This window comes from Triturus cristatus, chromosome 11 (genome assembly GCF_964204655.1).
Source record: "Triturus cristatus chromosome 11, aTriCri1.1, whole genome shotgun sequence".
Classification (NCBI taxonomy): domain Eukaryota; kingdom Metazoa; phylum Chordata; class Amphibia; order Caudata; family Salamandridae; genus Triturus; species Triturus cristatus.
The window spans coordinates 195,704,381-195,730,449 of NC_140594.1; the positions used below are offsets into that span (position 1 = coordinate 195,704,381).

At 41.1% G+C, this 26,069-nt stretch overlaps 1 protein-coding gene across 4 annotated transcripts in view; it reads left to right on the plus strand.

The window, feature by feature from the left end:
* The window catches only part of WSCD2 (WSC domain sialate O sulfotransferase 2), a 1,045,855-nt gene that overhangs the window by 365,683 nt on the left and 654,103 nt on the right, over positions 1 to 26,069 (plus strand). For all 4 annotated transcript variants that reach the window (XM_085633353.1, XM_085633355.1, XM_085633356.1 and 1 more), the window contains one exon: positions 12,552 to 13,597. In XM_085633353.1, the coding sequence (XP_085489479.1) occupies positions 13,207 to 13,597 (391 nt within the window). In that variant the 5' untranslated portion in view covers positions 12,552 to 13,206. The remainder of the gene's footprint in view (positions 1 to 12,551; positions 13,598 to 26,069) is intronic.

The following is a 26,069-nucleotide window of genomic DNA, read 5'->3' on the forward strand; positions in this document are numbered from 1 at the left end:
GGATCATCACCCTCCACCTGGGACGACTCCTGGTGGCCCCCGGCCCTGGGCACCGCTCCCAAACCAACGGACCACGCACGAAACCTGGGCTTCATCCTGGACTCCTCCCTGTCAATGACCAGACAAGTCAACGCCGTCTCATCCTCGTGCTTCAACACCCTGCGCATGCTTTGCAAGATCTTCAGATGGATCCCCACGGAAACCAGGAAGACCGTCACCCAAGCACTTGTCACCAGCCGACTAGACTACGGGAACACCCTCTACGCCGGAACCACCGCCAAACTCGAAAAAAGACTCCAACGCATCCAGAACGCCTCAGCACGACTCATCCTCGACATCCCCCGACACAGCCACATCACCGGACACCTGAGAGACCTGCACTGGCTCCCCGTCAGCAAGAGAATCACGTTCAGACTCCTCACCCACGCACACAAGGCCCTCCACAACCTGGGCCCCAAGTACCTCAACGACCGCATGACCTTCTACACGCCCACCCGCCAGCTACGATCGACCAGCCACGCACTCGCCACCGTACCACGCATCCGCAAAGCCACCGCCGGAGGAAGATCCTTCTCCTACCTGGCAGCCAAGACTTGGAATTCCCTCCCCACCCACCTTCGGCGAACCCAAGACCATCTCTCCTTCAGGAAGCAGCTCAAGACCTGGCTGTTCGAGCAGTGACCTACCCCTCCCCCAGCGCCTTGAGACCCTCCCGGGTGAGTAGCGCGCTATACAAATGTCATGATTGATTGATTGATTGATTGGATGGTACAATACATGGAAGATTCAAGATTCCATTTTCGGGAGACCCATGGTGGACTGGAGGTAGAGGAATCCCCAGGACAGATTTGTGGATTGCGGCACTCTTGTGAGCTGGGTGGGGCACACACTGGAAACAGGAGAGCCAGGTTCTCCAGCACACTTAAATCTAAAATCTATCATCAGAAATAATATCGGCTGGGCAGAGAATGGGCCACATTGAGCAAGCTTAAAAATTCCTTGCATTGGAATGACTTAGACAGCCTGGACCCCAGTAGGTCGGTGGACTGGAATTACCAATTCCACTGTGTGCAGATCCGAGACAGGCTTGATAAGCATATTCCTGCAAAGAAGCTAAAAAAGATAGAGAAAACCTCAGCCCCCTGGTTTAACGAGGAATGCTTTTAAGAATCAACTTAATCTGTACAAAAACACTATAGCGAAAACTAAAGCAGAATATTTTGCTAATACCATTCTTCTAGCAGCTAATAGCACCAAAGCTATATTCAGCTTAGTAAAGAGTCTGTCTAAACCTGACTGTGCTAATAACAAAATTCCTGTTACTCAAGCTTTATGCGATGAGTTAGCTTCCTCTCTGGAGGATAAAATTGACAAGATAGTTAGGGATTTTGATCCACCATCAGCGGTGGAAGAACCTGATCCTCAGTTGTCCAATGCTGAGCAGTGTTCTCTGCCATCACCAGAATCTAAGCCCAGCAACCCTACCATTTTAAAACACTACCAGCATACTCTGGATTGCTTTCGCATTCCGGACGAGGAAACATTTGATACCTTAGCCAGGGGTGTCTCCTCTGGGTCCCCCCTGGACCCCCTTCCCCACAGAATCTGGAAGGAATACGGGCCGAGCTCTTTCCCTATTTATGACAGATCTGTGGTCTATCTTTGAGTACGGGGGAGGTCCCTAAAAACTGGAAGGAAGCAGTTGTGACCCCTCTTCTAAAAAAAAACACACTTGACCCCGGGTGTGTGGCCAACTATCGGCCAATTTCTTTATTGCCATATCCTGTTAAAATTCTGGAACGCATCGTCAGTAAGTCTCTATCCCAGTATCGTGAGGAGTCTTCGCTCCTTGACGAGATGCAATTTGGCTTTCGGCCCTAGCACGGTACTGAAACAGTACTTGTTACCGTGCTTGATGATATGAGGATGTGGGCGGACAGTGGCCAGTCAGTGATCTTGGTGCTGTTGGACATGTCAGCGGATTTTGACACTGTAAACCACAGTATACTGTTGGAGAGACTTAAAGACCAGGGTGTGACCGGTCGCGCCCTTGACTGGCTATGTTATTATCTAACAGACAGGACACAGACAGTGTGCCTTCAGCCGTTCTCCGCTAACAAGTCTTCCTTACGACAGGGGGTCCCGCAGGGTGCTCTTTAACATCTATTTGCAGCCTCTCATTCCACTTATTAGATCTTTTGGAGTGGAGGTGGTGAATTACGCAGATGATACCCAGCTCGTGTTTTCCTTGGAAGGGAATGATTCCATTTCCTTGGAAAGATTTCACGAGTGTATGACTAGCACCACGAAGTGGCTTAAGAAGAACTGGTTACAATTTAACAGCTCTGAAACGGAGTGGTCCTGTGTTCTTCCAGAAGATTTGATCAGCCTGTTTTACCCATCTTTCAGCTGTCCCCTACTGGCGCACCTATTACCCCTTCTGGCACAGTACGCAATCTGGGGGTGATGGTGGATCAGGACCTCCAACTGAATTCTCAGGTTAACAAAACGGTTGGCACTTGCTTCTCGCTAATCCGAGTGCTGAGAAAGATCCTCCCTTTTTTGCCTAACTCTGCTAGAATGCAGGTTGTGAGATGCGAAATTCTCAGCAGACTTGATTACTGCAACTCTCTATATCTGGGTGCGCCTAACACCCTTATCGGGAATCTGTACAGAATACAGGCCATTGCAGCAAAACTCGCTTTAAATAGGCAGCGAGGGACCTCAACCACATTAGCCTTGCGAGATTTGCATTGCCTGCCGATCCACCAGCGAATTCAATTCAAAGCTCTATGCACTGTCTTTAGGGCAGCTCATGGAATGGGCCCTAAGAACCTGCAAAGATAATTCAGCTGGTATTCTCCAACTAGAAACCTTTGTTCTGCTTCTGCATTTCTGATGAATGTAGTCAGGTTCAGGAGGTCCAGAACAGGTGGCAGATCCTTCTCTGTCATTGCTTCTTGGCTATGGAACACTCTCCCTTTGGATCTACGTCAGATCCAAAGTCTTATGGATTTCAGGAAAAAGTTGAAAACGTTTTAATTCCCTAGGCTGGAGTAATTTTTCCTTCTGATATTATCTCTCTCTTCCTCCCTTCCTGTGTCACACCTCGGCTGCCCCTATTAACTTCTGATGGGGACTCTCCTTTTTAAGCGCCAGGATACCCGTCGGGTGATAGAGCGCTATATAAGCACCTCATTACATTACATTACATTACTTAAAAGAGTGCTTTTTGATCCGGGGGGATGTGACTAGAAAGGGGCCATGGCACATTTCAGGAAGGACATGGGGCTGATAAGAGAATCATAAATAGTAGGGCTGAGGACATTGGATAATCTTTTGCATATGCTGGGTCCAAACTGGGGTTGCATGGTGAGCAAACAAACAACAAATTTAACCCAGATCTGTGACTGGGGTGAACAATTGAAAATGTTCACCATTCCGTCATCACCTTTTTGTGCTACTATAATCACCCTAGCAGGGAAGGGTATGTCCAGACATGGGTCCCTTGCTTGCTGTGCCACTGGATTCAAGCTAGCCTGGCTGATGAGGGGTGTTACCCAAAACCGGTCCCAGGATGCTTGTTTTCTCCAGTCCAGGGAGGACCTGGCCTGGCAGTTGCGGCTGGACTGTTCCCATGGGGAGTAGGGTCAAGACTGATTTGTATATGGCTGGGTCCAAACTGGGTTGGCGGTGAGCAAACAAAAATTGATTCAACCCAGATCTGTGGCTGGGGAGTGAATGTTTGACAATGTTTAGCATTCCATACATCATCTTTTTGTGATGCTATAGTCACCATAAGTGGGAAGGGTATCTGAATTCAAACTAGCCTAGCTAATGAATGGTGATACCCCAAAACTGGTCTCAGGATGCCTGTTTTCCCATCCAGGGTAGACCTGGGTTGGCAGTTTGGGTTGGACTGTTACTGTGAAGAGCAGGTTCAAATTCAAAACTGATTTGCATATGGCTGGGTCGAAACTCGGGTGGCATTGTGAGCAAAATAACTATGGATTTAACCGTGAACTGTGACTAGGGGGGATGTTTGACAATGCTCAGCATTCCGTTCATCATCTTTTTGTGTTGATGTAGATGCCCTAAGTGAAAGGGGTTTGCCCAGACGTGGGTCCCATGCTCGCTGTGCCACTAGATATAAGCTAGCCTGACTACTGGTTATACCAGGAAACCGGTCCCAGGGTGCTTATTTTCCAGTCCAGGGAGGAACTGGCCTGACAGTTCCGGCTGAACTGTTCAAATGGGGAGCAGGGTAAAGACTGATTTGCATATGGCTGAATCCAAAATGGGGTGGCATGGTGAGCAAAGAACGATGGGTTTAACCCAGATCTGTTACTGGGGTGAATGTTTGACAATGTTCAGCAGACCGCCCATCATCTTTTTGTGTTGCTATAATCTTTTGAAAATTACCACTTCACAACAGAAGAGTTTAATAGGCACAAATCCAGTGGTAGGCACATACAAATGTACCAATTGTAAGTCCTGTGCCACAGCGATAGAAGGCACTACACTACATTTTAACAATCAGGTCATAACATCTACTAGTCTCAACAATTGTAAGACATCTAATGTTATCTATTTGCTAATATGTCCCTGCAAACTCGGTTATGTAGGAGAAACAGGTAGATCATTAAATGTAAGACTGCCTGAACACAGGTCTGCAATAAGAACTAAAAAGACCACGGCACCAATGGTTAATCATTATCTAGAGCAGAATCATTTGCCAGAAGACATGCAGTGGTATGTTATTGAAAGGATCTTACAGAAAGCAGGTATGAGTACTGAACAGACTAGAAAATTCAGAGAAGTCTACTGGATTTTTATTCTGGGCACAGCAGCTAAGGGTCTAAATTTGGAGATCCCATGGGATCAAGCGATCAGATAAATTAATTAACTTATGTCATCCCTAAGACACTTCTAGTTTTGAGCAATTCACTTTGTATTTGGTAAACATGTAATTCGATCAAGTCCTCCGTATTTCGTGATAGGTTGAACAATAGGGGTATTGCACATGCATTCTGGCTATTATATACCCAGCGATGGTATGATATATCCATTTCAATATGGATTTGATATAATCATTTGCTATCTTTATGCTTTAATGAATCAAGCACCATGAGTTCCCTTTATGACACATATTATCTATTTTCATGTTACTTATGAGAAAAGAACCACGAGTTCCCTTCATGATACATATTTTCATAACTTCTATCATAAATTGGCTATTCAGTCACATTTACAATTATTCTATCACAATTTGTCGATATTGCGTGCTGTCACCAGTATAATCCTTGTGGTGTGCCTAGCAGAGATTCAGGATTACTTTTCAAATTTCATATTTTCGTATTAGACATTTCAATATGGCTGCCAACTTTTACGTATAATTATTCGATCTTATACCTTTGATATTGTGTGTTGTTATCAATGAGGGTTTGTATTTGACACCCAAATATAGCAGCCAAAGCTTCTGTATAATTACTCAATCTTTAACCTTGGATGTTGTGTATTATCACTAATGAAGGTTTGCTCATTGTGATAAACGTATATCCGACTACTTAGTAGTCTGAACGTAAAATTCTTTTAATTATATTTGGATCACTTCAAGTTCTTCTTATTTTTGACCGGGGTATCGAATTAACTTTCATTAGTAGCTGGTAACGTAATATACTTTTAGGCAGGAACCAAAGGATAAGTTCCTACACTATGATGGCCGCCTTGTTTTCATCTAATTCCTCGAGCGTTTGCTTACGCATTTTAATTACGTTACAGCACAAGAGACGCCGTACGTACCAGACTATATAAATCGATAAACATGGCGGGCGCACACATAACTACAGCGTATATTTGAAGCTGAATTTATCACCAATTATCGTTCTCGGTACGTATCAGGTCTTTGGTTCATATTCATCAGTTACGGTATTTGAATAGATACTCCTTTTTGTCCTCTTCTAGATCCTAGTCATTAGGTGTGACATAAACGATTATCGTTTGTATTCAAGTTATCAGATATTTATGTCTCCTTCACTTGAATAATTTTAGCTTTGTTAGCTAAACTCTTTTGATCATATGCTGAGTATATGCCATCTATTTTATTTCTATATGAATAGATATTTCTATTTGTCACCTTTTAGACCGCTGTCATCAGGTGCTACATAAGTGGTTATCGTTAGTATTCAGGTTATTGGATATCTATGTCTCTTATACTTGAATAAGTTTAGTTCAGCCAAGTAAACTCGTTTCATAACATGCTTAGTATATGCCATCTATCTTATTTCATTATTGCAGGAGACTCCGCGCGTGTCACACTACTTAAGCCACATACTTTGGAAAACATGGCGGGCGCATACTCCACTATAGCGTGCGATAGTAGCTAATGCCCATTATTGTTTTGGGTATGTAGCATCCATCATTATTATACCAATTCATTGTGATTTGGGAATATATATTCCTTTTTGCCTCTTTAAGATCTTTATTATTCTACTGTGTTCTAACTGTTATTGCTAGTAGTCAGGCTTTCATACATTCATGCCTTTCACATTTGATCAGATTTAGCTTATTCATGTATGTACCTTAGTTAACATGCTTAATACATGTCATCTATTTTTATGTCTCATTTTCAGGAGACATAACACGTGCCATACAACAACAATCTGACATTATGGTGGACACATATTTGATTTCCACATAGATTTTAGTTGGTATCCGGTCCCTATTGCTGTTTTTGGGTATGTATTATCAGCCATCAATGTAAAACGTTCTTGCCTTGTTTTATGACTAGATATTCCACTAGCATGTAGCCTGGTATTTTACCATACAGTAGTCTTGCCACAACTAATTAAGACTATTGACATAATTCTAATGGTCTTATTTACAATCGGCCTGTTCCATCAGCTTCATTATAGCTATAAAACATTTTTTTTTACTCATAACAGGCCTTAGTTCATTGTAACAGGCTTGTTAGGTAGATTGCTTTTGACTTACCATATGAATTCCATTAGCTGACTGTTCGAATTACCGCAAGCAGTATTCACCTGTGCATTTGTGACTTTGGAAGCAGCATTTACTGCTAGGGATTAAACGTGATCTTCACCCTGATATTCTACTCGTTTTCTTGTACTTCATATATAGTGATATTCGTAAAGTTGAAGTTATATGATCGAATAGATTATGGGCTATAATATGAACATACATATTTCTTACATATCTCCATGTCCATTGAGGTTTTCAACAAAACTTTAAGCAAATATCGTCAGGACTCTTTACACAGATACTAGATAGAACAGTATAGTTACGGTAAGAGTCATCGCAATACAATAGTATATAATCAAATCATGAATGAGTTATTTAATCAAACATGTTATACCTTTATATTTTTCTTTTTTTATTAAGGACATTTTAGCATTTTTGATCCATGGCCAATGAATTATTTTCTGATTGGATTAATCAGCTACAATACGAAAGGTACTTGTTTTATCATGTCCCTGATGTTAGGATTCTTATTTCTTGCCATTCTCTCATAATAAAGATAGGGAATCAATACACCCTGTTTAGTTTAAAGTTGGGTTTCACGACTTAGTTCAGGTCCAGTTATCTCAGACATTTATAGTGTGTGTTGTTCTTTTAAATATAACATGAAATTGCCAGTTTGTGGCCTTCATGAATCGTTTTTTCAGTTGATTGTAGAAGCATTTAAACTCTAGATCATAAGTATGTTTATCTTTCCATCCTTAGTAACCACTGATACAATTATCCTGAAGAAGGGTTTGCCGAAACGCATCGATATTTCGTGAATATGTCCAGTGTCATCTGATTTGGTTTTGATCACGTGTGTAATTTTATTTTTCGTGAATATGTCTAGTGCCATCTGACTTGGTTTTGATTACGTCTGTAATTAACAATACATATATACCATCAGGTGCCTATATGGTTTTGTTTACTTCACAAAGACATTGTACATGCTTATGAAATCTTCTCAGGTCATATTGTTATTTTCAATTATCAGATGGTTTCCATAAGAATGGTTAACAATTATCATGTGTATACCTTTTTCAGAGCAAAATGAATTCTGAATGAACACAAAGTGTCATATGCATAAAATCAACGTATTTTGTCATAGAAAATATAAAAAAATCATTAATAAAAACACAGATTTATATTTTTTCTAAACATTTGTATTCACTCATTCTTGTGTGTCTAGAGTTTGTTAGCTTTTGTTAAGTCATTATAGCACTTAGCCTGGTGCTCATTGTCTTTCCAAAAAATTGATATCCTTGCGAGGGCTCATCCTTGCGGCAGGGGGCCCCTTTTCGTTTTTCAAAGCTATAATCTTTTGATACACATATCACTATGGATGACATCCAGGAGTGAACATCTAATCACTCCCATGGCCTGTGTTGTGTGGCTATCACATTTGAGTAACTCCTGCTGTGACAAACTGCTTTCTGGAGGAAGGGCAGGGCAGAGGAGAGGGCATTTTAAAAGGAAGCAAGCCTCATCACAAACTTGAACGACTCAGACCCGAAATGACATTTGGTATCTGGAAATGGACTTTAAGAAGGGGAGCTTAAGGCCCCCAAAATTGTTGAATGTCAAGCAGCAAGATGGACTATGTGAGAAAGGGAAGCTCTGCAAGGCTTCTGCCTGAGACCAGGGCTCAAAGCTAAGGCCTGCCAGTTTCTATGCTGGGTGAGGGGACATCACCCTGGGAAATCCAAGACTACCTGCCCCTGGAAAGAAAGTACTGGACCGGACAATCTTTTATTGTTGCTATTGGACATATTTTCACCCCCCCCTGTATTTACCTCCCCCGAGAAGCTTTGGACTGCTCTATCCACACTACCTCTGCTGTAGGGAAACTTGCCCCAGTATCTCTGGATCCATAGTAAGTCAGGCCCTGAAACATCAGAAGAAAATGCTTTAAACCCCACAGTTGGGCCCAGTAGCTCCTGCTTGGCCCTCTGAACACCCTTCCATGCCATGGGTGTAGTTTCTCCAGCACATAATATGGCCTTGCAGTAGAGCTATTTATGGCAGTCAGAGATAAGGCAACATGTACATGTTTTAGGGGTAAGAGCACAAACAATGGGCAGAGGACATCAGTGCCCCAGTATGCAAAAACAGCAGTGAAAGTCAGAAAATAATGGGGGTTCCCGTGAAAACCAGGATATTGTCTCATATTTGCAAAATAGATTTGGGTTTTCTTCTTTCTTGAGCCCTAAGGGACTTTTATACAAAAGCCTGGTTCCAAGCCAGTGGGTGTTTTTTTTTATAACAAAATGGAAGGTTTGCATCTTGCCCTTTAATTCATGATGTCATTGATGTACTAGTCAGTCTCATTATAAAATAAACATTCACAGGAGGTTGCAATGTTTCCTTTCTCATGAATATTAATGCAACCTCCTAATGTAGGGATGGAGACTTCATCAGACCAACATCTCTATATTTGCATTGCCTGCATGTCTATATTTATAAAGCAATCCTTACAGAAGGAAATGACATGTATGGAATGCAGAGGTTACTGGACCACTGTCTGCTGTCAAGCTGCCACCATTCACTCAGTAGGAGATCTTCCATGGGGACAATTTGCTCTTTATGCATGGGCTACCACCCTATATTGGGTTTCAGTAACCTGCCAATGGCTAGTAACTGACAATGTGGAGAGGTATGGCTCTGTCATGTGCCCTTCATTTGCAATTCAGAACAAGACTTTGATACAATCTGATCACACAAGCATTTTCATTTCAGGCCTTAAATAACTTACTTGATCTAAGTATGGTAAAGCACACTAAAACATCAAATTCTTCCAATGGATGATTGAATATTCTTTTGATTAATATAAGTTCAAGTACAGGTTGTAAATTCACCAGGTGGTGGGATCAGTGCTACTTACAAAAGAGAAAGTTAGCTTTTCCATCTGTTAACTCACCAATGCAAAATTGGATTTGTAGTGGTTTACCAATGGGATCTGTGAGACCTGGCATCCTTGGCATGGTTTCCACTGTCTTTTTACCTAACCTCCTATATTTTGATGGTATGCTGGATTTAATTTTTGCTGGTTTGTGTACTCTGGTCACTTTACCACTGCTGATCAGTGCTGAAGTGCAAGTGCTTCCTGTGTAAATTGTGATTATGATTGGTTATCCATGATTGGCATATTCGGTTTGCTGGTAAATCACTAGTAAAGTGCACTGTGTGTGCCCAGGGCCTGTAAATCAAATGCTACTAGTGGACCTGCAGCACTATTTGTGCCACCCACATGAGTAGTCCTGTACACTTGCCTAAGGCCTGCTATTGCACTGTCTGTAAGTGCAGTTTTAAACTGCCATGTCAACCTGGCAAGTGCACCCACTTGCCAGGCCCAAACCTTTCCATTTGCTACATGTAAAGCACCCCTAAGGCAGGCCCAAAGTACCTCCATGGGCAGGGTGCAGTGTATGTGAAAGGTAGGAAATGTAATGGTGTGTTGTACATGTCCTGATAGGGAAATACTGCCAATTTCGTTTTTCACTAGAGCAAGGACTAGCTGTCCCATAGGTTATCATGGGTCTGACTTGTAACATTTTACAAGTTTAACTTCAATTGGGAACAGCTAGAGACTTGGAGTTCGGGCTTTCTGAGCTAAGAATTTAAAAGCAGATCTTGTTACACAAAGGGAGCTGAGGCGTGCCCTGCATATCCTGATGTCCCATCACCAGGCTGATGGGCCTTCCTGAGCTACAGTGGTGGGAGGAGTTGTCACTGGCACCTGAATGCAGCTGTGCCTGACCTCTCACAATACTGTCTCTGTCCCCCTGTAGTGTGTCTGGAGCCAAGGCAGGATCTTGTGAAAAACAAAATCTTTCTTTTGAAGTCTGCCTACTTCAAAGGCCAAAAGTGGTATAAGTATTGGACCTGTAACCCCACATTTTAAAAACACTTCTGGATAGAGGACTCTGCCAAGAAGGAGAGCTGAAGAACTGTTAGGAGAAGTATTGCCCCTTTGCTGTGTGTTGCTTTGTTGGGTTTGCCTGCAGTTGCAGCTTCTGTCTGTGTGTAGTGAAAGAATTGGACTTTGCTTTTGAATCCTGCTTTACCAAGGTTCTCCAAGAGCGTGTGCGTGCTTGCCTCCTGCTGAAAGTCTCAGGCTATCAAAGACTTCACCTGCGGCCTCCCTGAACTCAACTGCTGGGAGTTCTGACCTGCCATGTGGTGCCAGTTCCAGTACTGTGCCCTTGCAGGTGGTTCCTGCTGCAAAAGACTTCAAAATCGACTCATCGCTCTTCCAGCGCCTGTTTTTCCAACGTAGCATCGCCGTGCGGCAGACGTTTCCATGCACCGCCGCCGTGCAGCTGAAGAAATCACACATCGCTTGCCCGTGGCCATAAGAATGCACACAGTGTCTCCGACGTCTGAGACCACCACACTGACTCCAATGCAGGCCCTGCTGTGCAGCTGACAGAATCGATGCATCACCGGTCCGCATCTGAAAGAATTGACGCAGGACCTGTTTGCCACATCTACTTCCAGTGCATCTGGACTTCCACACATCGCACCTGTGCGCCAAAGTTTCCAAAGCATCGCCCATAGAAAGGAGTCCCCTTTGAAACTCGACGCATCGATTCTCCCTGTAGTCCAGAATCGATGCAACACTTCTCCTGCGAGAACTGACACATCCATTCCCCATGGACTCTAGAACCAACGCATCGCTCTGTTTTTTGACACCTTCCTCCTTTGTGGCCGTTTTTTGTCTTAGATTTTGACGCATCAAAGGTACTTTGTGTAAAATCACCACACCCATCGAGTTCTATGGACAGAGTGGCTTAAACCTCTGAAAAGTGATATTTTGAGTGATGTATGTTGGATTTTTGTTGTTTTGGTCTTGTTTGGTTCAGGCAAAGATTGTTTATTTTTCTAAATTGGTGTGGTGTCCTTTTGAAGGGTTTTCACTGTGTTACTGTGTGTGTTATGTACAAATACTTTACACATTGCCTTTAAGATTAGCCTGACTGCTCGTGCCAAGTTAGAAAGGGGGTTAGCAGAGGTCATCTTGGGTGTGTACCTACCTTACCATGACTAGAAGGAAGGGTCTCAACTAGGACAGGGTCCAAGCCACTCCCAACTAGAGACCCCCATTTCTAACAGGATCACTTTGGAAAAGGCATGCTACATTTTATTCAAGCAGTAATTCACAATTCATTATTTATGTTGCTTTTTCAATTTCGCTGTATTCGTTTTGAATAAAGTTTATTATAAAATATGTTGAACGCTCCTCACAAGTGCATCCATGCTGTGAATTATTCATAGAATACTTGATATAGCATAAAATGCAATTTAGCATATGGATGCACACAGTTACCTAAGCATAACCACTGATGTATTGCCAGCTGGATCTCCTAAACAAAGACTAAATAATGAGTTGATGTGATAAATGCAAGGAAAATGTGGTCTGTATTGAACTGCACGCATCATTGATTGTTAAGGTGCTAAGCTAATGCTGGTCCCACCTGCACAAAGTGCTACCAAGCACAAAGCTAATGCCTTGTTTACTGTTTGACTTGCAGGCGCAGCGCTTCTGTTCTGGGCTAAAATGAATGGTGATTTATTTACCAGAGAGCTCCAGCCAGCAAATAATAACCAAGAGCCATCCCGAGATCCTTCTCCTTCCTTGAAAAGGATGCACCATCGGTTCAACTGAAAAAATGTTTGCAAAAGGCTCTGCTGTGGAGGTGACATCTGAACAAGGGAGAGGAGATTGTGTCAGCTGATTTGCTTCTACTCGACAGGGAAACACTCCATTTACATAACATGGCCGCACCATCGATGACGTCTCCAACGTCCTTCCAACACATTTTTATAGAGGAAGAATAACATGGGAAATAATAGCCGAAACGTTGTTGCATTTTAAACCTCCTTTTTTCTCCAGCAGAAACTAATGTTTTGAAAAAAAACTGTTTGCAAAAATGAAAAGGAATTTTAACCAAACATATTTTCATACAAAGAAACATCAGCACGGCTGACCCTCTGGTAAACAATTTTTCTGGATTTTCTTCCAAAGAAATATTTTATGAATTGCTTTAGTGCAAAAGTGTGCCTACCATTACATCCCAAGTTCTTTGCTAGCATAGGCTATGATGGTGCCGACCCATGCTTGACCAGTAAAAACTATTTTTGCAAAGCGGAGCAATCAAGTAATAAAGTTTTCACGTAAGCTTTTGCATGGAAACGCCAGGTTATGAATACGATATGGCCAAACTAATCGTAAAGTTTCAACGTTACTTTAGAAGGAAACCAATCCGCTTTTTCACATTTATAGTCCTGTATTTGACAGCTGGAAGTCTGGTCTTCCTCCACTCAGGTTTTACAGGGGGGCTTATTGTATCTCAAAACAACCAAAACCTTCTGGATGGTACCAGTGAAGCCACAGCTCTTCAACTTGGAAGAGTCTTTAAAGATAACCCAGAGTCTCCAGGTTTTCCAAGGAGGTATGGACCTTGGTTTAAGGGTCCTTCAAAGGATATGCCTGAAAGAAGCAAAGTCAGCGACTATGGTGGTGCCTGGAGCAGAGCACTCAAAGGACGAAGCACTCGAGAACAGGAGGAGGAAAAAGGTAAGACTATTTCCATTGTAATAAATATGTTTATTACAGGATACACATTTATTATGCATGAATGAATACAAACCTCTTGGCAGATAATTTGGGGAAAATGATAAAGAGGGCATCCAGTGAGGAGAAAAAAAGTTAAATTCACTTAGTCGCCATATCCCAAACAATAGGCATTCTAGAGTGTTGCTTTGATGACATCAGCTTGGGTTTTGAGACATGTTGTGACATCATTCACTAGATAGCCCCTTCAGATTCACGATCATTAAAGAGTAATATTCTCTCCAGCATATCATGACCTCATGTCTTAAAAGGAAGAAAGGCTTCCCAAAGTGTCGTCTATGTTCTTTAAAGGGCTGTGAATGATGCACATTCTTGACAGTATGCATTTCTTTTCCCGGTAAGGCTGAAAAGAAAATGGCAAAAACATTACTAGCTCCAGTACTACTAAATACAAAGCTATATTGACAAAAAGCTGAAAATGGGATTACCCCATTTAGGAAACTTTGTCATTGTCCATGGTTGGGGTAAAATAAATGAATATATTTATTGAGGATAAGGAAAATAATGCCAATATTATCATCACACAATAATTGAAACCAATCACATTTTCAAAAAGGGGTAGAGGAACAAGCCCTAAACTTCAAAATGCAAACTCAAATACTGAGTAATCACTGGGAAAGGCCGACTGTTCGAACAAGGTTGGTTCACATGGAGGTCGGTATACCAAAACGCCAAGGGCTACAGAAATGGCATCATACTCTTGTACCTCAGTGAGGTGACATCACATGTCCTTTGCCCGACGCTTCACAGAAACTGATGTTGCATGATCTTAACACTGATGATATCACAAGAACTAACAGCACAGTAGTTCTGTAATATTTGCATGATCAATATAACAAAAGAACGCATATAAATGACTGTTTTAGATGCTATGTATGTTTAATTAGGTGGATGACATGGTATGCCAGAGGGAAACTTATTTATCTTTGTACTACAAGAAAAAGTATGTGTTTGTTTGAAGAGGAGGATATAGTGCCCCAAATCACAGAACAGCACTGTGAACCTAAAATAACTATACCACAAACAAATATTTAATAGCTCCCGAACTTTATATATTAAAAAGAAAATATTGCTATATAATAGAGAGAGCAAAAAAAGAGATTTTAAATAGGGATAAGCAAAAATAAATGGATTAAACAAATCATTAGTAACCAATAGTCATTATGGATACCTGTAGTAATAGTTATGGACCATATATTCAATATGATTAATGTCATTGGCTTAAATTGTACCTCGTTCTTAGTAAATTTTGTCGCTCATTATAAGCAGGTCAGAGTTTTTTCAGAGTTAGTTTTTTTACTGCTGTGTTAAGACCTATCAGTTGTTCCAATGTGCAAATGCGACCACCTAAGTGACGTGTCAGTATGCTCTACCACATCAAACTTGTTTGATTTAAGGTGGTAAGAAATGTTGATTTAAAGCTGTGGAAAACATCTCAGAATGAAAAATCAAAGCTCTCATGTTTTATCGCTGGAGTCTGGCAAAGTTTAAAAACTGTGCATGTTGCAAAGACTTAAAACCTTTGAATCACTAGTTTTTATTATTTCAAAAATGATCTTTATTTAGAGCACCTTAATTTGAAATGATTTCATTTTTGTAAATTAGCCTGTTTATAATTTTGTAATTGCTCTTTTAAGTGTTTTACATGATGAGGGTTTGTTATGTATCATATTGTTTGTTCTGTTGCCACCCACCCTGGGAGCTATGTTATGTTGTTGCATTTGTTTGTGATGTAGAACTGAATAAAAGTTGATACAATGTGGTTTGGGAATATCACAAAATTAGAGGTCTTTATGTCTAATTTGACATGTAATCTCTATACCTAATTCTAGACATCCTGACTTTGGCCCCCAGAATAGGGAATGGCAATGGGTCGCGAAAACATTGGGCTATTTTTTCCATAGTTGTCCCCGATTCTAGGGCCAAAACGTGCTGAGCCAGTGGTAAATCTTAGTGAGGGAGCAGAAGGGCAGGGGTTCAGGACGACATAAGGGGCGATCCAGATTCTTGTGTGTTGGCAGGAGATTGTATTCTCCCTATGTATAATGGTGTAAGGGGGTCAGTGGGGACTGAGCTTAACATCTTTACTAGATCCACACCAAGAAAAACTGTGTTCTGTAGTCACACACTGGTAATTTCAGGTGAGAGGAACAGAAGGTCACTTCTAATCTGGCAGAACAGTACCCCCATGATATATCGCTTTGCCAGTCTCAAAAAAGGCCTTAGTCTTTGCCTTAATATCAGAGGAAATGATTTATTTATATATACTCCTGCACATTATGGTCACTTGCCAGTTGCATTAAATCCCCAACATTGTTGCATTCATTCAAAGAGGCTATGGCATTTTGGTCATTAATGTCTGCAATGGAAAAGGTGGAGACATTAGAGGTATAAGATGCTATACGAGGCTTGTGAGGATGCTCATTGAAATCCTTTTTGGATTTAAGCTTTCTTGCTAACTTTAATAAGTCTATATGTACATCAACATAATTAAATTTTTCACTGGGGCTGATGTTTAAACCTTTACGAGAACAAGCATTGCATGTTCAGAAAGAGTCCTAGAGGACAAATTAACAATTCTCAATTCATTCGATGCCTGATTACATGTTGTGCCTCCAAAAGATCAGTCCACTAGCTTTATTTCTTTACCTGTGTTGTTTTGGCCTGTAGCCTCGTTTGTACACCTGACTTTGAGTGTATTGACTCCCCTCCAAGTTCTTTTCCCAGCCTTTATAAACCCTTTTTCTGTTCCCCAGCCTGTACTTTTGTACCTCTTTTAACATAAAACGTAGATGATTTATTAATCTCCTCTCTGCTTGAACCTTTGCCTGGGCAAATATCCATTGATGATAATGAGGCACTCCTCGAGGAGATGCTTGCATCTCTTGTGCTGTTTATGAGACTCATTCCTGAGCTAACTGGAATATCACCATACTTCTTCTAATAGGTCAATTTCCAAATCCTCAAAAATTGGAAAAATATTAAATATAGGACCGTTGGTATTTTCTTATTCTCAATGTATTTTTTGAGCGTGTCACCATCCCACCATTTAGCGAGTTCTTGCTTTTTTGATCCTTCTAATCTGATAAACTTGTCTTTTAAACCCTCACTTCGGGAGGAAGATGATGGGTCTATTTTTGCATTGGATCCCCCCTCCGAGAACAAGTCTCCTGGCATCGCTTCACGATTATCATCAAAGTCCATGTTAGCTAAGCTCACCCTAGTGATAGTGCCCATGTGCCTATACACAACAAGTGATTTACTAGGAGAGGATGAGGCAAAATAATATTGCACTTATCACTATAGTGGGTGCTGGTTAAGCGAAGAATACAGTGCTGCACGAATCTGGAAGACCAGTCATTTTAATCTTCCACACTGAAGAAGCTCCATCAACAATAAAAAAGCATGATTCAGCACCCACTCTTTGTCATTTTTTGGAATGATATACAGATTAATTTAAAGTAAGAAATGTAAGCATTACTTTAATCATGTGATGCACAGACTCGAAGAGAAATTTTGCTTTAAAACGTTATTTCTTTATTCGTGATCCCATATATTATAAAAAAAAAGTCTTCTTTTATTTTGTAGCAGGCAATGTTTTTCGAACCAATAAGACTTCTTCAGGGCTACAAAACACAGACAATATATACAAACTTTAAAATCCTCATACCAAAAAACATTGACAGTGCTTTGACAGTACATAAACACTACAAAATATACATGCATTAAATCGCTATATCAAATTATTAGTGCATCATGGTGAACAACAAGGAATGTTGCATAAAAGTGGAGCAAACGCTATCACAAAACAATTTTAACTAAATTTACCAGCGAAAGGGCACTTTGCATACCAATTCTCCAACATTATCTTTATTGTGATCAAAATAAAATTGATCATAGGATGCACAATTTCCGTCCCATGTAGGTGGGGACCCTTACCGGTCCTGAAACAAATGCGAAGGCATATTTGAAAAAATCTGAAAATGATGAAGTGCTAAAGAGCAACTGCATATGTTAAACACTATTCCTACATCGTATGTTTAAAGTAATGCTTAAATTCCATACTTTAAATTAACCTGGATATCATTACAAAAAATGACAAAGGGTGGGTGCTGAATCATGCTTTTCTATAGATGAGTTACTGTGAATGCCAAAGAAAGGGCACTGCAAAATACAGATGGCACTGGAAACACTCAATTTACCATTGGAGGGAGGAGGTATGATGGTTCTGAACTTTAGGATTTATTACAAAGCAACATATTTACAATATGTGGTGGCCTGAATGGATGGAGCAAGAGATGACCTGGTGTGTGAAACACTGAACATTAATACAGCTTGTGGAATTGCAAGCAGCACCATTGGTATCACAAAAAGGGCCCAAACAGATGCCCACACATTTGCAAACAATTATAAGCCACAAAAGAAGAGTGCCATAAATATGTATTCATGCCACGACTGATGCCAAGGTGAATGGCACTGTTTCTGTACCTTCCAGGGTTTCTTAAGGGAGAGGTGAAATGGGAAAAACCTCAGAGCTTGGAAGATCTGTACTATGAGGGCGGATTGCTGGGCTTTGTTGCCTTTTGCAAGAAATAGGGGCTTGAGACCACAATCTTTCTGATGTACACAAGTATGGCAGCAGTCTTTTGCAAAGCATTGCTCAATCTTCCTCAAAAACTAGATCCTAGGCCCTGCTAGGTCTTCTGGAGAATTGTTCTACTGACTGTATTGAGCACTAATTCCACTGGAAGATATAAGGAGAGTACAGTATGTCAATAGCATGCACCCATTAATCCAGAATCCACCTCCCCTAATGTGTTCTACCCTATTCTTAGTTAGAGGGATGCAACAAATGCTCATGAGACTTAACCTCGAGTCAAGAAAATCTCTTTGGCCAACTCCAGGTCAAGTCAGGATGGCAGAGATCCATAGTTCAGAATAGGAGTGCCTACTTCCCAACCCGTTGGTCCTGGTGTGTGAGAGAACTATGTTGAAGACAGTAAGATCAGATAGTACCGAATTTTATTCTTCTGCATCACTGAATGGGCTCCTAAGAGTTTTAACACCATGGCCCAGATTTATCAAACTGTCACACAAGGCAGCTCAGCAACCAAAGTTGTTGCCCTGCAATGTGTGACAAAGAGAGCAGGAAAGTGGCATAACTACTGAGACATACCATTATACTGCTCTTTCCCTAATTAGGTGGCCGAGCTCCAGCACACATCTTTGAGCTGTAGTACAATATTGCCTGCATGAGTCTATTCTAGGTTTTGTACTGGAAGGGTCTGCATCAAGTACAAAATACTATACTTAGATTAACTTTAAAGCTTTTCCCACGTCAGATGTGTGCTGTACAGTGCAGCTCACATGCAAAGTGAGAAATGTTAGGAGAAATAAAAGCATTTTTTCTATTTAACTCCTACCTCAAAGTGGTGTTAATTTTTGGTGCAAATCGCAATCTACTACTGTTAGTAGACAGGGTTTTGCACCAAAAAGCATGGGTGGGTGCATGGAAATGGCCATGTTCCACACCCCTGGCATTGCACTGCTTAGCGTTACTTTCAGGCTACTTTCCAACGCAAAATAAGTTTTGTGCTGGGAACTAAATCCAACAAAAAACACTTTTGTGATACAAACACAGTGCAAAACATTTGGAAATCTGGCCCCAAGTCTGTAAACGTTCTGAAATTGTCACAATGTATGCCTTCAGTTCAGTTCCAATCATTTATTGACATATATTTAATAAGAAGTTCAGGAAAAATGTAAGCCCTTTCGGATGCCTGTATGGTATAAAAAGTGTCGCAAGACTTTGCTGGCATGGAGAATAAAAATATTGCATATTCCACCAATCACATAGCTCAACCTAATCTTAATGGGGTGAACTAGAGAAGGGGATAACGTAGGAGAACTATGGACTTGGGCCGTCTGAATAGACACCAACAGAGGTAAAAATACAGGGGTATATTTACAAGCTCCTCGCGCTGCCTGTGCGTCACTTTTTTTGATGTACCGGCGGCACAGTGTGGTGCTCCATATTTACAAGGCCACGTAAAGCCACCATGCATGGCTTTTCGTGGTCTTGAAAATATGACCCCCTTTCACACAGCACTTTGAGTGAAATGGGTGTTGTTGTGGGTGTTCCCACTCAACACCCATGGATTCTGCCACATTCCCAGATTTACAATGTTTCGTAAACTTGGGAAAGCGTCAGATTCCTACGCCTCCCCAGGGGAGGCGCAAGGAGGCACAACCAGGAGAAATACTTTTATGTATCCTCGTTTTTTCCTCTTTCTATGCGTGCTGCATTCTACAGCACACACAGAAAGAGGTAAACACCTCATGTGATTGTTTTTGAGAAGGAACAAAAACAATCATTCCTGCAATACAGGCCCCCTCACACCCTGGCGCAAGGGGGCTAGATTTGACACATGGTAGCCAATTGTGCGCCAGTACCAGGGAGAGCTCAAGGATACAACATATTGTTGTAAATATGACACATCCCTGTGCTTTGAAAGTGATGCAGCACGGTGCAGCCAAATGGCTTGCGGCACCCCACTGTGTTACTTTCTTCTTGTAAATAAGGCCCACACTTTCTAAAAGCAAAACTCCTGGGAATGCCCTGTGGGTAGGTAGAATTTCTCAAACAAAATTATATTTACTTTAAGAATAAGACATTGGTTTTAGGTTATTGGTAGGAAAAAGAAGAGAGAGATGAATATAAAGGGGAATATACGTCCCCAATAAGAGGTCAGGAAAGTAAAATAACAGAATCAAGAATGGGCACATGGCATGGCAGTTGCCTCTATGTGAGGCTGAGAATAATATAAAAGAGAAGGAAAGGCATATAAACAGGTGATTAGAAACAGGAGGGCGAAAGATCATGGATAGATTTAAAAGCAAAACTGTATTCAGAGCAGGGGAGCTTGTGAAGTGAAAAGAAATGTTCATCATACAGATAATTACAATAATCAAGAGAACATAGAATAAAAGAATGGCAAAACTGTTCAGTAGGTTGTCATGAAGACATGACAACAGCAAAGACTCACTTGTTAGAACTGAACAGTCAGACCAAGAAGTGAAATATGAACAGAAAAGGAGAAGCATCTCATATAATGAGAAGGTTATGTGTAGAGGAAACGACAAGTCTAGGGATGAATAGTCTGAAAAATTGCCAAATACCTGCAGCCACATTCTAGAGGCTCATTTCAATATTAATGCATTGTTCACAAGAGCTTGAACATTCCCATTGACTCCCTCTTGAAAACTGTTGAACCACCAGCTGTTGTGGTGCACACTATTCTTTCCACAAGGCAGTCTTTAGGAATATTGGTCCTCATCCAGGGTTCATGCAAAAGATGGCAGTGGCAATAGCTTTAATTACACCTGGTCTGGGCAATGGCAGAATGCTTCAACTAAGACCAATAACTATTAGAGAGCTGAAAATAGTGCAGAATGTAAATTTCCATAAGATCCACCATCACTTAAACCAACTTCATTCTGAATACGGTGGATGGGACATCCTACACTTTTTGGCGGATGTCTCACACCCAGCCCTAAATAAGTGCTGAACTCCTGCTTTTCAGCCAGCAATCGCAGGGATAGAGCACTCGCCTCACTGTTAATACTGCTCTGTGGCATAAGAGCACTTTTTAGGCTTATGTAACATGGCATGAACATATTGTTTCAGTATGTTAACTATTTCTGTAAAACATAATTGCTTCCAGTTACCTGCACACACCACTCATGGGCATGAAACCAGGCCTAGAGAAACAATGCTCAGGCCCACATTATAATTACTGCTAGAACTGCAGTGCAATATTCCATTCATGGAGTTGCCTATACCGTGGGTGTCAGTACTTCTGTGATGCTGAATTATTGGTGGTTTACAAGTAATCCCATCTAAATCACTATGAAGTGGGTAATAACATAGAAAATTGGTTTTACCACACTGGTTTTTCATTGCAATTCCAAAATTCTGGGCTTTTTTGCGGGAATATATATTTCACTAGGTATGACCTGGACAATGTGTCCTGGGTGTTACCCCTTGCAGCATAATACCTGTTTGTCCAGAAACTCCTGTTTCTGACCAAATTGGTATAAAGCTGCTACTTGTGATGCGAGCCTCATAGTGAACATTTTATGACTATGAATATATGATCAATTAAGCTGTTTACCCATTATGCGAATAAGCTTGAGCTAGCTGCCAGCAGAGGAAGCAGAAACATCTGGATGGTGAGTAGGGTGTCTATTTATAGGCTTCCACAGACACAAAAGAGCTAATCAAATGCGGGCAGGTTGTCCCAGCTTTGTGAAATGTGATTGAAACTGGACCTATGGGCCAGGTTACATAGATTACAGAAGAGAAATTCTGCACCAGCACTTTCAGATTACAAGTGATTACACTGGTCAGTTTATGCAACTGTTGTTTTTGCACTGATCAGGTGATGCATATGTTGGTGAAAATTGTGCAATTATGCACCAACATTTCGAGATTACATAGCTTTAATCATTGGAACCGGTGCCTTTTGATCAAAACCATGTAAAATGTAATTAATCACTAAATGCAAACGTCATTTCTTGACTTGCCTCACAGCGCAAATGCCAGTGAAAAATATGCCTCTTGCCAATGCAATTGTAAGAAAAAGTCTCTTTTTGCATGATCGCCTGATGGTTTGGGGACTGATGCTGCTGTTTATTTTACTGTCTACACTGGAACTCTGCCACCCAGGCCCCAGTGCATGTACGCTGACCCCTAAAATGTGGTGAAATTGGCCATACTCCTAATTGACATACTTAACTTACCCATAGTACAGTGGTTCCCAATCTGTGCACTGCGGCACCCTGATGCGCAGTGAAAACTAGCCAGGGGCCCCGTGTACCATGCACAGAGTTTGGGAACCACCGCCCTAGTATGTAGTAAAAAAGGGTACCTAGGTCTGAAAGTTAAATGTTACTAGGGAACTGCAACACATATTGTACCACCACTATAGTGACAATGCAAAACACGACTGTAGGCCTGCCATCAGTAACCTGGCTGTGAAGGTTTAAACTGCAAATTCGACCCGTCAAACTAACCTCTTTTGAGAGGCCTGCATCTTCCTTTTACATGTTAATAAGCCATGACTGAGAAACTCACTGCCTTTTAAGTCAGGGTGCATAATATTTCAAAGTAGGACATATAGAAGTTCATGTAAAACATATCCTTACAGTGACAAGGCCCCAAAAGCTATGTTCACTGTAGCAAGGTGAGCTGTTCTGTAACAAAGCTTTATAAGTTTATATTAAATTCAAAAAATGCAATCTCCACCTAGGAACCAGCTAAAAAGTTAATTCTTGGACTTTTTAAAACGTTTATTACAAATCCAATCCATTGGTAAAGTCAGATTTGTACTAAATATTTTAAGGAAGGTACTTTTAAAAACTCACCATTTCCTTCTTAAGGCCTTAAGAAGCCCATTTGTGTCATCTTCCAACGTTCACGCAGGAGCGAGCTAAATGGCTCCTTGACGAGATCTGAACTTGCTCCCAGATCTGAGATGAATGCGTGGGTTAGAGGAGGTGGTCAGTTCCTCTGGCGGGCAGTACCAAAAACGTAATTTTCTTGAGAGACTTACCTTGTTACAGGCAGATGTTGCTAACACCTAGCACTACTACCCCTTTATACCTTTTAGATAACTAGGTATGAATGCCAGTGGGAGACGAGCTGACTCCAGAGCTGGTTTTGAAGTGACCACAGAAGAAGGGTTGCTCATTTCACTGGCCACACCTTAAAGAATTCGCACAGCAGTTATGGACAAGGTAATATAGGTTCTGCCATCTTGGAATTAGGTAGAGAGGAGCTCACAGGAATTACTCCAAAAGTAGGTAGGGCTACACCTTGGAACTTTTCCCTATTGATTAGGGAGGGGTCAGATATCACATCCACCCACAGGCTAATGACAACCATAAATGTGGCACCCTCAGGCACCCTATATATATCATTACTGGACCTGTTGAAGACAGAAGAATGACTGCACCTGCAGTTGAGACATGTGACGAGAACCCTACGGGGTGGATTTGCTCCAACTTGTACCCAGGGCAAACAAGTGGACTCCAAGGGTCAGTTAGCTGACCTCCCATAAAGATGCCGGGGCACAAAAGCCCAAAAAACAAGAACGGTGCCAATGCTGCACTTAACTCTAATAGGGATTGGACCATGAACTGAATAAAACAGTTTCACTAGGAACCACTTTTTCCGTTGGGTTTAATCCAAAATATTTTCATACAATACAGTTGTCTTTTTCCAATTTGCAAAACATGATTTCAATATAACACTTATAACATATCCAAAAAGAGGAAAAAACAATACAACATTAATATCCACATTTAAATATACTGATTTTTGCGACACCACCACTTACATACAACAATCACTCATACATACTCATCAAACACACTCATCAAACGTGCTCAGTAGACATTGTTTATGACAGAGAAAATAATTGAATGCAGTGAATGGACATAGGGCCATCAACAAGCATGAATTAGCGCAATTATGGTACACTGTATTCTATTGTTTATAAATGATTGGCCAGAAGCGAAAAAAGGTCTACGCGTTTCGAATCCCTTCACATGTGGGGATTCTCATCAGGACCAACACTTGCTGAAACGAAACAAAAACAAAACTATGTTTTACTAAATGACCCCAAAACAATTGAATGCCAAACCGCACACATTATTCTAACGTCTTACCTGCGACTGAATGTATGCAGAGGAGACTTTCAAAATTATTTCTAAAACCGGGGGGCTGAGCTTAGGTTTAAATAACTGAAACCATTACTGGACTTAAGAAGAAAAGTGCCATTATTGCTTGTGGTAGACTACCATCCATCAATATCAAGAGTCACTACGACTCATACCTCTGTGCACTATTGCTAAGGGTGTGATTACCATGAACACAATAACACATCTGAACAGACCAAATTGTGCAGTAAATGAAAAACCATTTGTACTGACAAAGAATTTAACAACACATTTACAAATTGCATTATTGGACAAAATATATGGAAAAATCAATTAACGTAATCCAGAATTCAGATCATTCCAGGAAATTTGACATATTCAAATAACAGTGGTTGATTTCAATCCAGTAGTGTGAAGCTAAGCACATATTTAAGAAAAGAAAAAGGGACAAAGAAACCAAGATGTGTTAACTGAATCATTTTCACTCTAAGATTTGAGTGGCCTTTTTGCAGCCAGTTACCATCTCCCAAACCATATACATTCCATTCCCAGCTGCCCCAAGTCCCTGGGTGAGACTTCCAGTCGTGGGAATGGAATATACAGCTGGCGAGATGTAACCATTGTGTTTTCCTGCTGCTACATAGTACAACGTGTGGCCCTCAGCGACAGCAATGAGAACCATTCTTTATTCTGCTGTCCTATCGACCTTGGTTGGGACATCCTGGTGCAGGAACATAAAGCAAATGTTTCCATTGGGCAAGGTCAGGAATCTATTTCTATCTGTAAGGACACATTCTTGTGACTTACACTAACTTTGCAAGAGCAAAGCTTTGCCAATAGCTATAAATAACATTCAATTACGATGATAATTTAGTTCCAGTTCTATAGGGTAAAAATGCATCCATTTTATGCCATCACTGCGCCGCAGTACTATCTTTGGTCTCTGTTCTGAATGCTTGCAGAATTTGTGTCATTAATAAAGTGGGCTACTAAGAAGGAAGGCACATATTGCTACAGTACAGTGCTTCAGTGACAGCGACATAATTGATTGCCTTGGTATTTAGGGAAATAGAAGCAGTGTTATCTATTATGAGGACAGTGAATGGAGGCAGAAACAGCAGAAAGTGCTGAGGATGCCGCTGGAAGTTGATTAAATTATTTTTTCTATCTCTGTAATTACTTTTCCCCACTTCTTGCAAAACCAATAGAGAAACATGCACACAAATGGACTTTTTTCAGGTCTTATTTGAAAGAATGGATCCTGAACTTTAGAGAGACTTCTACCAAACTGTTTCAAACGTGCTTAAGAATTTCAGTCATTATGACCTTGGTGCAGTACTTTTCTGGCATCATGCAGAGTCCTTCTAAATAGAGATGTGCATTGCGACGGTATCAGACACATGAATCCGCGACATGCTGTTCCCATACTAATGCAGTTCTTGCACCTCAGGTGAAAATCTTAGCATTAGTGTGTGATTTTCAGAAATAAGTAAAATATAAACTATTAATGCATTTTTTTAATGTAGAAACTATTAGGCCAGCGGGTAAATGGTGACTTTTCTCTGCTATTTACATGGCTGATGGCTAAATAGTGGAAATGTACTCTTTGATTGCAACCTTGAAAATAGCAGCCAAACTTCACTATTTATCCCGCTGCTGGTGAAATAGTAGAGATTCCGCACTGTTTGACCAT